Genomic DNA, 14,249 nt, shown 5'->3' with positions numbered 1-14,249 from the left:
TCATTAAAATAACATAATGATGTTATTTTAATGACAAACACCATAAATTCTCAAAGCATCCAAACATTTTACGCTTTTCAATTCAGGTTCTAAAATTAAAAAATGAATAAATAAAATAAAAATAAATACATACACACACACACACACACACATGTATATATATATAATTTTTATTTTATTTTTTGCATAAAACATTTAAGATCATTATGACAACATTATATTATTTTAATGACAATTAAATACATTTTGGCCATATATTCTCAAAGGATCCAGGCAATTTGTGTTTTTAAATTATTATTTTTTTTTTGACAGTAATAATTCTCTAAGGTTCTAAAAGTAGAAATTATATTTTGCATAAAATTTTTTTTTAATATTAATGAGATAACTTTATGATATCATTTTAATGACAATTAAAACATTTTGCGATACGTTTTTCAAAGCATCCAGACATTTTAACCTTTTCAATTCAGGTTCTAAAAAAATATTTATTTTTTGCATAAAGAAAAAAATATAGTTTTTAAGATGATTATGACTACATTATCTTTATGACAATCATACACATTTTCAGAATAATTTCTCAAAGGCATTTTTCATTATTTATTTATTTATTATTTTTCATTATTTATCTAATTATAGTTGTATTAGGTTCTAAAAAAATAGAATTTATATAGAAAATGTATTTAAGGATGTTAAAAAACATTCTCTGATGCTCCAGAAGGAAACACAACGCATTAAGAGCCGGGGGGGGGTTAACTTTTGGAATTTAAAGATCAAGGTAAATTGTTTTCTAGGAAAAAAAAAGTAAAAATAAAGAAATATATAAATATATATATATACACACAAAATAAGAAGCATTTGGATATCTTCATGCAGTTCAAAAGTTTTCACCCCCCGGCTCTTAATGCATCTTGCTTCCTTCTGGAGCATCAGTGAATGTTCAAACCTGTTTTTAATAGCTGTGTTGAGTCCCTCAGTTCTCCTCAGTGTCAAAAGATGGATCTCAAAATCATACAGACTTTTCCTGAAAGGGTTTGAATACACAAAAATGCTGAAAACTAAAGAATCTGCAGGACATGGAGGATTTCAGAAGAACGGTTCTCAGTTTAACGGTTCAGAACAAACTCATGGGGACTCATGAACGACCATCACAAAAACAAAAACCAGTCGTGGATCATCAGGTGACCACACACAGTACTAAGAACCAAGGGTTCACAAACTTTTGAACGGGGATCATTTCTGCCATTTTTTTGTCTTGTGGACTAAATGTTAACATCTTTTATGTAAAATATGTACAGTAATAAATAACAAATAACATGCATTTTGTATGATCTCTCTTATTTTGTTAAAATTACATTTTCTGCAAGGGGTTCACAAACTTTCGAGTGGCACTGTGTATTATAACCAGTGTGAAGCAGCATCCGTTGGCAGCGTCTCTGACTGTTTAGGTGAAGGCCTGAAATGCAGATTTGAGTCAGTCGTGTAAACATCTCCCCCGCCTCACACACTTACCTCAAAACCACTCATTTCATGTCATTAGAAAGAAAAGCAGCAACGTTCAAAGAAACTGACGGCTGATTTCAGTCCAGCGCTCGAGCTGTTAGATTCACGATCTGCGGGACAAAGCGTCGCAACAACCATTACAAATATTGTTTCTTGAGATTTGACTTTGTTTTAGAGCAAAATGATTAAAGTGAGAGATTGTAAACATGTAAAGTAACGACCAAAAGATCACTGAATCAGCTTAAATACATTCAAAGCTATGTAGAAATGGTGTGCTGAAATGCTTTTCAATGCACAATAAAATCAACCAACGTCTGTACTTTCCAAAATATGTACAACTTTATTACAAAGATTATGTATTAACATTTTAACAAAGCTTAAAAAATGTGTATAAAGATAACACTGGTGGAAATAGTGCACCGTTCTGGTGTGCAAGAAGCTTTTGGTGCGTCGTCCATGTTTACAGAGTTAACAGTTAAAGTAGAAAAGGTGAATGAAGGCAGATTTAAAGCAGCGTTTGTGTTCTTTAAACTCCTGCATGTTTAAATAGCTTTTCCAGCTTTCTCTGCCTCCAAAGGACACTTTAGGAATGGATAGCATTGCATCATGAACACATTCTTTGGTGCATCAGGGTTTGTGCAAATATTTGGCGTGTGAAACCTCTTTCAGTTCATCGAAGTCAAATCTGTGTTTGATGATGAGTTCTAGTGCAGTTTGAGATCATTATGACGGAGGAGACCATAAACCGCTCATTAACTAGCCCTTGATTACTGCTGCTCAGCAGTGAATGCTGTTCAATAATTATACTGAAATATTTCAGATTTCACTACTGTCTTGTGTTAATAACCGCTCCTGAGCTCTTAAAATGCCTCAATTTCATGAAAACTTCTGGGTCATATTTCACTCCAATTATAACAGAAAAATAAATTAATAAAAAATGTTTTTATATATATCTATAGATATATATCTATAGATATATATATATATATATAAATTTTATTTAATTTATTTGTATTTTTATTTATTAAATTTTTTCCTTATAAGTAATGACAATTTACAGTTTTAAAAATCTTAAAGATTCTAAAAACAGGCAAAATATTTAATATTTTATTTATTTATTATTTTGGTGTGAACCATGACTTTTAACATATTCTTTGCTGGATATATGTATTTTTTTTATTAAGCCGCCAGAACAAATTCAATATATATATATATATAATATGTGCATTACAATAATTCGATTTTTATTTTGTTTATACATTTTTTTCTTTATGCTAATACGAATCTAAACGCCAGTATGAAAAATATTAAATATTTTTCCAAAAACAGGCACATTTTCTTTATGCAATATCTAATTTCAAATTTATTTATTTTTATGATTTTTTTTGTGAAATTTGACATTTTCTTAGAAGAATTCATTTTTTTGTAATTCTATTTCGCATAAAGAAAAGAAAAGGCCTCCTTTCGAAACCATTTCAGATTGTAATGTATATGACATTTACATATGTGCATTACAATAATGAGATTTGACTTCTAAATATGTTGTATATTTAATTTGTGTTGTTATTTGGATGTGAAGTATGACTGAGGCAGGTTTTCTGAGATGCTTGGCATTGATTGAAGCGCTCTGGATCATGTGTGCGTCACAGCTGGAGCACTAAAGAGGACGGCTCAGTTTCACATCTTTGGTGAGCACTGAAGGACCGTCTGGTCTCCCTCGGGACTCTGCTCTCCGTCTGTGGGCTCGTCTCTCTCATAAGTGTTTGTGCGGAGTGTGTTCTCGTCCTCCGAGCTGCAGTCGTGTGGCTCTGTGATGGGGCTCTGGTGGGGATCGGCGTCCGGGTCGCTGTCGCGGCTGCAGAAGGCGTAGCGGTGGTTCATGTGCTGCGAGTACGAGCCCGAGTGCGAGAAGCGTTTGCCGCACTTGTCGCACTGATACGGCTTCTCTCCGGAGTGCAGCCGGCTGTGTTCAATCAGATGATGCTTGTGTTTGAACGCCTTCTTACAGATCTGACACTCGTGAGGTCTCTTCCCTGCACGGGGCGAGAAGAAAGAGTAGCTCTTATCTAATACAGGATTTGTGATCATTATATATGAATATAGACACTGTATGTGACTCTGGAACACTAAACCAGTCAACGTTTTGAGAACTGAGATGTATGCATGATCTGAAGCTGAATAAATGATCTCTCCAGTGATGTGTGGTTTGTTCGGAGATACAATATTTGTCTGAGATGCAACTATTTGAAAATCTGGAATCTGAGCGAAATATTGAGAAAATTATATATATTACTAATCAAAAATGATATATTTATGATAGGAGATTTACCAAATACAGTATACAACACAAGACTATACTTTGTAAAATATCATAATTGTAAGTTTATATGTATGTATATATATATATATAATACACAAATATTTTAAATATTTTATACAAATTAATTTACTTTTTATTTCTATACATTTATATACAATAATAACACACACACACACACACATATATATATATATATACATACATACACCTAAATATGCAATATTAATAAATATAATCATCAACAAATTATATTTGTTAATATTTTTATAAAAATGTGCTTGATGTTTTTATTTCTATATATTTTTATGTATTATTAGAACACATAAATATGCAATATTTATAAATAAATATTAAATAAATACAATAACCTATCTATCTATACACACACAATTTATTTTATATTTTTTATAAAAGTGGACTTTTTATTTTTTATTTCTATATATTTATATACAATACTTATAATATATATATATATATATATATATATATTATTTTTTATTATTTTTATATAAAAATCTACTTCTTTCCCAATATATTTGTATATATTTATATACAATAATTACATAAATATGCAATATAAATAAACATTAAATGACTATAATAGTCCTCAGATGATATGTACAGTATGCAGCTGTACTGTACCTGTGTGCTCATATTTATGGCGCAGCAGAGAGCTGCTCTTCTGGAAGGTTTTGTCGCAGATGTCGCAGGCGTACAGTCCTTCCTCCGTCTTCCTCAGCCTCTTCCTCCCAGGACCGATCTCTCCATCCATCCCATCATCCATCAGACACAGATACTCCAGAGCGCCGCGGCTCAGCGCTTCAGTCTGGTGCTGGACACACATCAGTTATTATCAGTGTGTCCTGAGCATTCACCACAAACATCAACATCAGCCTTCATTTACATTTTTAAGAAATCAAGATCGTAGATTAAAATACATGTGAATATGAGCGTAGGGAATATTTCGAGACACGGTTCACTATTTTCAACTGTTTTGAAGTCCTCTGAAATATTGCAATTAATTTAAATAGAACATAAATTACGATTTCCATGCAACTTATTGATTAATATAAGAACATAAAAGCTACACGTATAATAAAAAACAGTTTGAAGTAGTGGTAATGCAATATAACTTCACACTGCAAATTTAATTGTAAATTAATTGTTGTATTACAATTTAATACAGGGAAACACTTAAGTGTCACTTTTTCGAAATTGAGATTCATACATCAACCTAAAGCTGAATAAATCATCTCTCCAGTGATGTGTGGTTTGTTCGGAGGACAATATCTGTCTGAGATACAACTATCTGAGGGAGCAAAAAAATCTAAATATTGAGAAAATCATCTTTAAAGTTGTTCAAATGAAGTTCTTAGCAATGCATATTACTAATCAAAAATGAAGTTTTGATATATTTAAAGTAAGAAATTTACTAAATATCTTCATGGAACATGATCTTTACTTAATATCCTAATGATTTTTGGCATAACATAAAAATTGTATCGAAAGCCACTTGCAAATAAGGAGAACAATAGAAGTATCAAAATCAACAAAAGAGCAATGATATACAAATGCTATAACAAATTTCAGTTTGCTAATATAAATAAAAATAATAAAAAATAAATCACAATATTTTCAAGCAAATGAAGAGATTGTAAAAGAAAAGGAGTGAGAAAAATAAAATAAATGGAAATAATACAAAATAAAATAAATAATATATTATTTAGCAAATAAACAGATTGTAAAAGAAAAGGAGAGAGAGAGAGAAAAATAAAATAAATAATCACAGCATTATTAAGCAAATTAATAGATTGTAAATGAAAAGGAGTGAGAAAAAAAAAAAAAATGAAAAAAAAAAAAAATGCTGTTGCATATTTGAGATCTCCAGTATGTCAGCGTTGAGAGATTGTGTGAGTGCAGATATGAGTGTGCATGCGTGTGGAAACAGAGCCGCGCTCTCTGCCCTTTGACTTGAAGTGCAGGGAGTTTCCCTGAGCGTGGCGTGTTTGTTTACAGCTCAAGCAGAGGAAATCATTCATCTTCAGAGCGCAGGGATGCGGCGCGGCGCGGCTGCTGCAATATGATGCACTCTTGCATTATGTGCGTGTGTTTATAAATAGTAAACGATTCATATTCTGCTTTTATGACTAAGAGTGCAAAATCGGTCTTTCTCATTCTAATATCATTTAATTTGCTTTGCTTACTAAGTAAGAAAATTTAAGATTAAAGCTGATATTGTATTAGCAAAAAATTTTTTTAATACATTAAAAGGTATTAAATAACTGGTAAATAAACCATTATTGCAATTAACTAATGCAATAACTTTATGAGTCAAAACCACCATGTTAAATGTAAGTTTAAAAAGATTAATTAAACGGTATTGTCTGAATGCTACTATAAAGCATGAAAATATTAAGATATTAATAACATCACGATTTTCTGTAAAGTAGTGTGTTTTGTGAAACACGCAATCAATAAAAGCAATAAAACAGTCAGTTTGGTAAACATTTAAAAGTCATTTCCTTGCAATAAAATAAACCAAAAATGTTTATCAAATGAGTATAAAAAAAAAAACCTACAGGAAATATATCTACACAGGACAGGAAACCATTATTGTCAAGGTGTTAGACTGGTACATTTTTTACAATTTAATTTTTATATTTTATTGCATGTATTTAAAATACATTTTTGTCATAACCAATATCATGTTTTTATATTTAATTATACATATTTAGAATATTATGCTATTTACATTACATTTAGCAGATGCTTTTATAAAAAAAGAAATATTTATTATTATTATTATTATTATATATTAAATAAAAGGAAAACAGATAGAATAGGAAAAGAATAGAGCAAGCTAGTGTTAGAGAGCTTTTTTGCTTTTGTTAATTGTATAATAAATAAAAAGAAAACAAATGTATTTACATTTTTTGTTACACATATTAAGAATTTTTTTTGTTATAATGAACATCACATTATTATATTTTATTATATTTAAAATAAACTTTTGTTATAATGAATTTCATTTCATTTTTTACATTTTATGATACATATTTAGAATATTATTTGTTATAATAAATATATTTAAAGATTTTTTTACACATATTTACAATATTTTTTTAATAATACAATTATTCATGTTTATATTTTTACTATGCACATTTAGAAAACTTTTGTTATAATAAAAAAAAAAAGATTTAATATTTTATTATACATAAAAAAAATTTATTAGACATAAACCGAATATCATATTTCTTGCAGGAGACTTTATTTTGAGTGTGTTCTTACCATGATTGAATGTTTTTCCTGTTGTATTCTCTTCAGCATTGATTCTGACTCCGCCTCCACCATATACGCCACTGGAGACAGGAAGCCCGTATTTGGCGAGGTTGGCGTGAGAGGAAGTGATGTCAGAGTGTTGTGTCCCAGACCGGTAGGGATCATGTGATTTAAGACCGGGAAGCTGCTGAACAATGTGCTGCTGAACAGCGGCGACGCCGCATAAGCCCCGCCCACATGCAGCTGGGAGGGTGGAGTCAGTCTCGTGAACACGCCCTCGTCGTCGCGTCTGTCGTGGTGCAGCGAGTAGCCGTTACACGCCGGATTTCGCGGTGCGACATTGACCGAATGCAGTTTAGGAATTGACAAATCTAAAGGCTCGCTTTGAATATGGTTTGGTTGCCGTGGTGATGTGTTGATTGACGGGTCCACCCTTGGAGGAGAGCCGAAGCGCAAGCCAATCAGATGCTGGCGTTCAGGTAAAGCGGGTGACATCGGACTAACGCTTTCTTCGCTCGGCCAGCAGTTATCCAGCTGCGCTGGGGGCGGTAAAGGCACGAGGATCTGCTGTGGCACAGAATGCCAGGATGTTCGCTGTGGTGGCGAGAGCTCTCTATAGGGCGAGTGATTGGTGGTGGGCGACGTCTGGGTGTCATTGTTCGCCCGAGGGTTGTTCTTTGCTTGTTTCTCATCTCCCACCTCCCTCCGCAGCATCTCCTGCAGCAGATGCTCGAATTTGCTGCGTGACTGTAGCAGCGGCAGCAGCGTGGTGCCCTTAAACACGCCCGCCCTGAGTGCCAGATCCTCCGCCGGGTCCCACGACCGGCTCAGGACGGGAACAGACGACTCTAGGGGGAACTGAGCCAGCGGCCCATACAGAGATCTCTTCCCTCGGCTGCTGTTCCTCCCGCCGACAGCAGGGGGCGATGTGGGCGACGGGAAGAGGTACCCGTTATAATGAGCTCCGTTTCCCAGCGTGCCGCCGCTAAGGCACTTCTTACTGCTGAGGTGTGAGCTGTAGGAGCCCGAGTGACTGAAACGCTTCTTACAGCTCGAGCATTCGTACGGCTTCTCACCTGCGGGAGAAACACAGACATTTAACATCATCGACTTTTGCATGAGGTGTGTTTTTATTTGAGGAATTCATGATGAATCTGTCGAGGAATGTTCTGGTCACGTTTCCTATGGAAGCCCAATTCAGCCTCAAAATCATGCCATGATTATTAAAAAAGTTGAAATTATTATCATGCAACTTTTTATGTCGTAATTTGGACTTCTTCTCTATGTTTAAGATTTGATAAAACATGATGTTTCCCCCCTGTGTGGCTTAGCATTTCATAATTTCAGTTTTTAATGTTGTAAATCTGACTTGTGTCAATTGTTATTTACCAAAGCATGAATGCTTTCAAAACAATTTGTTTTTCTAATGTGGCAGAAATTGATTTCCACACATTTCACTCCTATTTCAACTATGTATCGTTTTATTTGAACTATTTATTTACTTACGATTTATTATTAAATATCTTGAATTATGCATTATTATTATTATGACAATAAATGTAACCCCCTAACATAAATAAATAAATAGTTAGTGTCTGGACAGGGTAATTTTTTTACATTATATTTTTAGGCAATTAGGGTAATTTTCGATACTTTAAAAATACTTTTTTGGACATTTTCATTACTTCAGGGTCATTTACATTACTTTAAAAAATACATATGTTTTTCTGGGACATTCTTTTTTAGGCAACATCATTTAGGGTGGAATATGACTTGGGCATTTCTTGGCGAGATTCCTTTTGCAGTATCGTTTGAATCCACATTGCTTGAAGCGAATCTCTTACCGCTGTGAATGCGCAGGTGCTCTTTGAGGTGATGCTTGTATTTAAAAGCCTTTCCACACTGATTACACTTGAACTTCCTGTTTTCCAAACCGGACTCGGACATGGGGCTCTGGAACAGACGTGCAATGATCAGCATGTTGTGTTTCTGTATGCGTCTGGTTTGATCGGATGTCAGTACCTTTTGGTTTGTCTGGCTGTGGAGGGTTAAGTGATGCTCCATCTGAGCGCGATGCGGTGTACTGTATCCACACAGAGGACACACACTGTCTCCTCCATCCCTGTCCTGACAGAACTTCACATGTTCCCGCAGAGACGCCTGTACACCGTCTGTACACCCGAAAGAGAAATCAGAGATTCCAGTCAATCTCTACATGGAGAAACAGTCAGAATTCAGTTTCACATTAGAAAGAAAGAATTCAAACAGGTTTGACATCCCAGGGAACAAATTTAGGTTTAATGTTTCAATCGTTCAAATGTCCAGTTTTGTTGTCGCAAGTATACCATTATTTAAAGGTTACAAAAATGTTTCTTACAACATTCTATTGATGTTACTTTCACCTAAGATATAACGTTATTTGAACGTTTATTTAACATTTTCAAAACTCATTAACATGTCTAGTTTTCTTGTTGTGATTGTAACATTATCTAAAGGTTCTAAAAACGATTGTTACAACATTGTACAAGCATTACTTTAACCCAAAATGTAACATTATGTGAACTTTTATTTTTAGTATTCTAAGAACGTTAAAATGTCATAGCTTTCTTGCTGATTTTAATGTTATTTAAAGGTTAAAGAAACATTTCTTAGAATGTTCTACTAACGTTATTTTTATCCACATGTAGCATTTGTTTTCTAAAAATGGTAACGTAAATTTTTCTTGTCATGATTAGAACATTATTTGAAGGTTACAAAAACATTCTAACAATGTTATTTTCACCCAAAATGTTGTTGTTTAAATGTTTGTTATTAGTTGTGTATGAATGTAACAATGTCCAGTTTTCTTTTTGTGATTCTAACATTATTTAAAGGTTCTTACACTATTCTTCTAACATTATTTTTACACAAAATATAACGTTTTTTGAACGTTTATTTTTTATTGTATAAAAATTCTGATTGTAATGTTATTTAAACATTTCTTAGAACATTCTACTAACATTATTTTTATACAAATGTAACATTATTTGAAAATTTATTTAAAATTGTCACAGAACGCAAAGACATACATTTTTCTCATCGTGACTGTAACGTTATTAAAAGTTTACAAAAATGATTCTTACATCATTCTACTAATGTTATTTTTTTACACAAAATAACGTTATTTGAGTGTTTATTTTACATTTTATAAAAACATTAAAATGTTTTCTTGTCATGATTGTAACATTATCTAAAGTTTACAAACGATTGTTACAACATTGTACACACATTATTTTTACCCAAAATGTAACGTTATGTGAACTTTTATTTTTAATTTTCTAAGAATGTTAAAATGTCCATGTAACATTGAATGATTGTAACATTTAAATGTACGCTGTAACGGTATTTTTTAAACAAAATATAATGTTCTTTGAACGTTTTTAAATTTATTTTATAAAAATATGACATTACATGTGTTTATAGAGCTCAATAATGGCCAATCCATCCTATTTTGGGTAAAATGTTATTTAAAAGTTACAAAAATATTTCCTTGAATGTTTAACTACAAATTACAGAAGACAATTTTGAGAATGTTTTTCTTAGAACAATTTCTCTCAGCATAATAAGAACGTTTATCAAGTACAAATAAGATCATATTGACGTTCCAAGAAAGTTTTTTCTCAGTGTTATGAAAATGAATATCAAGCATAATAAAGTTAGTGAAACTTGAGAGAGTGCTTCCTGTTAGCTGTGATGAGGGTGAGAAATTAATGACAGAATGATCCATTTTGGGTGAATTTTTTCTTTAAAGTGGTCATGAAATGGATAATTAAAATGTTCTTAACACACAGAAGAGGTTGATAGAGTAAAAACTAGGGATTCTACAATATAATATCAAACCATTGATTACGACATCCACGGTTCAATATGTGCTTGTGAATCATGGTGTTTCACTTTAAAATAAATAAATAAATAAACTGTGTCAATCAGCAATGGATTATACTTAATCATGATGAAAACACCCGAGATGCTTGAACTAAGAAAAACTATATATTGTCTCAGGCAAGTGTTTATCGTCTACATGTTTCATTATTCAAAACCTAATTATTCAGTCACAGCGAAAGCAGTGCCTTTGTCCATATCAGGGATCTCCTGGAACGTCATCAGCTCTATTACTTCTATGATGCATATGTGGATTTTCTGTTTGATAGCGCCCTCTGGCTACCAGTAAATGAAACAGACATTACATTGTTTATAGAGCTCAATAATGGCCAATGCATCCTATTTTGGGGAAAAAAAAAAAAAAAGTATGTGGACATGTAATAATCCATGTCTTTCTCCATTGTACAGAAGTTTTAATTTTTAATTTGTTTTAAAAATCACATTTTAAATTGCAAAAAAAACACTATTAGAACCCAAATAAACCAAGTAATGCTCATTTCATATGCAAAGATGGCAGCCAATCATGGCAGTGGGTGTTTGCACTGAAGACACGCCCCTTCCAATCTAAATACTGATGGAAAAACCATTTTATGATTCCAACTGCACCCCATGAAACATTTTAAACGAAAAAAAAATAATTAATGACAAGCACTACTAGTTGACCTTTGCCCTCGGGTGACTCGTGTTCTCCTGGTGAACAGCAGACGGGCGACATCTCGCCCTGAGCGTCGTCTAAATGGTACGAGCTCACGACTCCGTTGTGCTGTTGCAGGCGCGATACTTTCCTCAGCTGCACCACGGTGTCGAAATGCGGCGCGCCGTCCATCACTCGAGCGTCAGTCTGACCTGAAAGAGACACGCGTTACAGAAACAGGTAGAAAAGATAAACATCTTACAACATTTACTCTCATCTAAAGATGGTAAATATACTGCAATTGCAGCTAATATCATGTCTATTTAAATGTAAAATATAAACTTTTTAAAATGTTTTAAATGTCTTTTAAATATTAAATAAATTTACTATTTTTTTATGATATTTTGTGATATATTACGCCATAAAGACATGCTTTTATTTAGTCCAAATTCAATTCATGCTTCTTTTCATTTCAACTTTACATCAAGTCAGTGTTTAAAGTAATATGTTTGCAATAAAAAATATATACATGGAATAAAAAATACAATAAAAATATAAAGTAAGCAAAGATTTAAAAAGTTGATTATATATATATTTTTCAATAATATAAATAATCACAATAATCACAAATAATCAAAATAATCACAACAAATGCATAAAACATAAAAATAACTATACATAAATATTATATATATATATATATATATTTATTAATTAATTAATTTTTTTAATAAACCAAAATAATCACAACAAATGCATAAAACATAAAAATAAAAACAAAGAATTAAAAAATTATAAAAACCTTTTCAACCGATATCTTTTCTGAGCTGATGTGATTAGTCCAGATTAAAATCTAAAAATGTGTAAGTGTAAACATAAGATAAATATCCAGTAAATGCTGTTTGACTTTAGTATAGTTTTAAGCCTGCTGAAATTCATTTAGATTACAGATGTTGCGTGTTTGTGATGCTGTGTGATTCTCTTTAATGAAATCTAAAGGATGCTTCAGCTTGAAGAGAAAATGGCTCGAATGTTGCAGAAAACCTCCCTTGAAACCAATAAGACTAAAATACAAGCAGAAGCGAGTGAGGAGGGATGCCAGCGACTCAGGACGAGTTCTCAAATGTTTGCAGATGTTGGCCTGGGTTTTCCAGCTCTCTCTTTCTCTCATGTGGCCGTGGAAGAGTCCGCGCGCCTCAGAGCCGTAAATAGTGTGTTGTAGGCGAACCCTGCGTGTTTGATCTCCGCCGAACAGAAGGGAAACACTCACACGCTCAGTCTTGATTTCAGAGGAGGACGTTTGATGTGAGGAAATATTACGAGGCTTGATGAACGCAGCAGTTTTGACTGAAAACGCTTACTCAGTGAGATCAGACTCATTACATTCATGCTGATAATTTCTCTTAAATGCGTCACGTATGTCTTGTGTGAAGATGACATGAATGTAGGCCGTTCACTCATCTTTGGCACAGTTTCAAAGCTTCCTGATACAAATGCAGAAGGTGAGATAAACACTAAAACTGGGTTTTAATGCCACTTTAGGCTGTTCAGAATCAAATCCTAGCATACTACATATTGAATACTGCACACTTAAGTATACATACTGCTATTTCCTGACAAATGATATGTGGAATAGTACATGACCTCAATTTTAAGAATAACATCTGGTCATTATTAATATATATATATTTTTTTTTGCATTTTACATTTTTGTACTTAGTATGGACCAGATCTAGGGTGAGAACAAAGGGTTTTAATGTCACTTTAGGTTGATGTCAATTTAATCTTTCAATGTAGTCACTCATTGAATACTGCATACTTTGCTACATTTTTGTCACATGACCACATTATTAAATAAAAAATATGGTCTGACAGAGGTGTTTGAGGCCTGACTGTGAATGCTCTGAGATGCACTGGGTCAATGTCTGTGATGAAGTGATCTACAGTACTGTTGCCCAAGAAAGAATTAAAGGTATAACAACCGAAAGAGTCTCCCCGTGTGCGACCGTTCACGATATACAGGCCCAGTGGCCGACAGAGCTCTAGAAGGCTTTTCCCACTCTTGTTTGTTAATTTGTCATAATTGTTTCTTAGTTGGTATGAGGGCAGAGAGTGGCTGGTGTTTGTGATATATTTGTCTCCCTGTGTGTTGACAAAGTCTGGTTGATTTCCAGTTCTGGCATTTAGATCGCCACACATTAACACATTCCCTTTAGTCTGGAAATGGCAGATCTCATCCTGCAGGATGGAGAAGGTTTCTTCGCTGTAATAGGGGGACTCAGCTGGGGGAAGGTATATAGCACACAAGAATATGGGACGGTCTGTGGAGACAATGTCTTTTTGGATTTTTAACCAAATGTTAAATTTTCCGACTTGTACAGCTGTGATTGAGTCTATGAGGTGTGCTCTGTACCATATCAGCATCCCCCCTGACTCTCTGCCCTGAGTCACCCCTCTTATTTTCGTCGATGGGACAACTATTTCCCTAAATCCAATCGGACAGCCAGTGGACAAATCTTTAACATTCCATGTTTCCTGTAGTATTATAATGTCAGAATTCTCAATTTCTTTCTTAAAGTCTGAATGTTGACT

General features: G+C 33.3%; 1 protein-coding gene across 1 annotated transcript in view; it reads right to left on the bottom strand.

Annotated features, from left to right (window-relative positions):
* Nucleotides 1-3,177: 3,177 nt before the first annotated feature.
* The window catches only part of LOC132152262 (zinc finger E-box-binding homeobox 1-like), a 38,353-nt gene continuing 27,281 nt past the window's right edge, over nucleotides 3,178-14,249 (bottom strand). The window contains exons 3-8 of the mRNA XM_059561073.1: nucleotides 11,687-11,869; nucleotides 9,125-9,273; nucleotides 8,947-9,055; nucleotides 7,112-8,178; nucleotides 4,463-4,646; nucleotides 3,178-3,533 (exon numbers count right to left, since the gene is read on the bottom strand). Of these exons, the coding sequence (XP_059417056.1) occupies nucleotides 3,178-3,533; nucleotides 4,463-4,646; nucleotides 7,112-8,178; nucleotides 8,947-9,055; nucleotides 9,125-9,273; nucleotides 11,687-11,869 (2,048 nt within the window). The remainder of the gene's footprint in view (nucleotides 3,534-4,462; nucleotides 4,647-7,111; nucleotides 8,179-8,946; nucleotides 9,056-9,124; nucleotides 9,274-11,686; nucleotides 11,870-14,249) is intronic.

Source organism: Carassius carassius, chromosome 10 (genome assembly GCF_963082965.1).
Source record: "Carassius carassius chromosome 10, fCarCar2.1, whole genome shotgun sequence".
Taxonomy (NCBI): Eukaryota; Metazoa; Chordata; class Actinopteri; order Cypriniformes; family Cyprinidae; genus Carassius; species Carassius carassius.
Note: the sequence above shows the minus strand (reverse complement) of the source record. Positions and strands in the feature narration are given on the sequence as shown.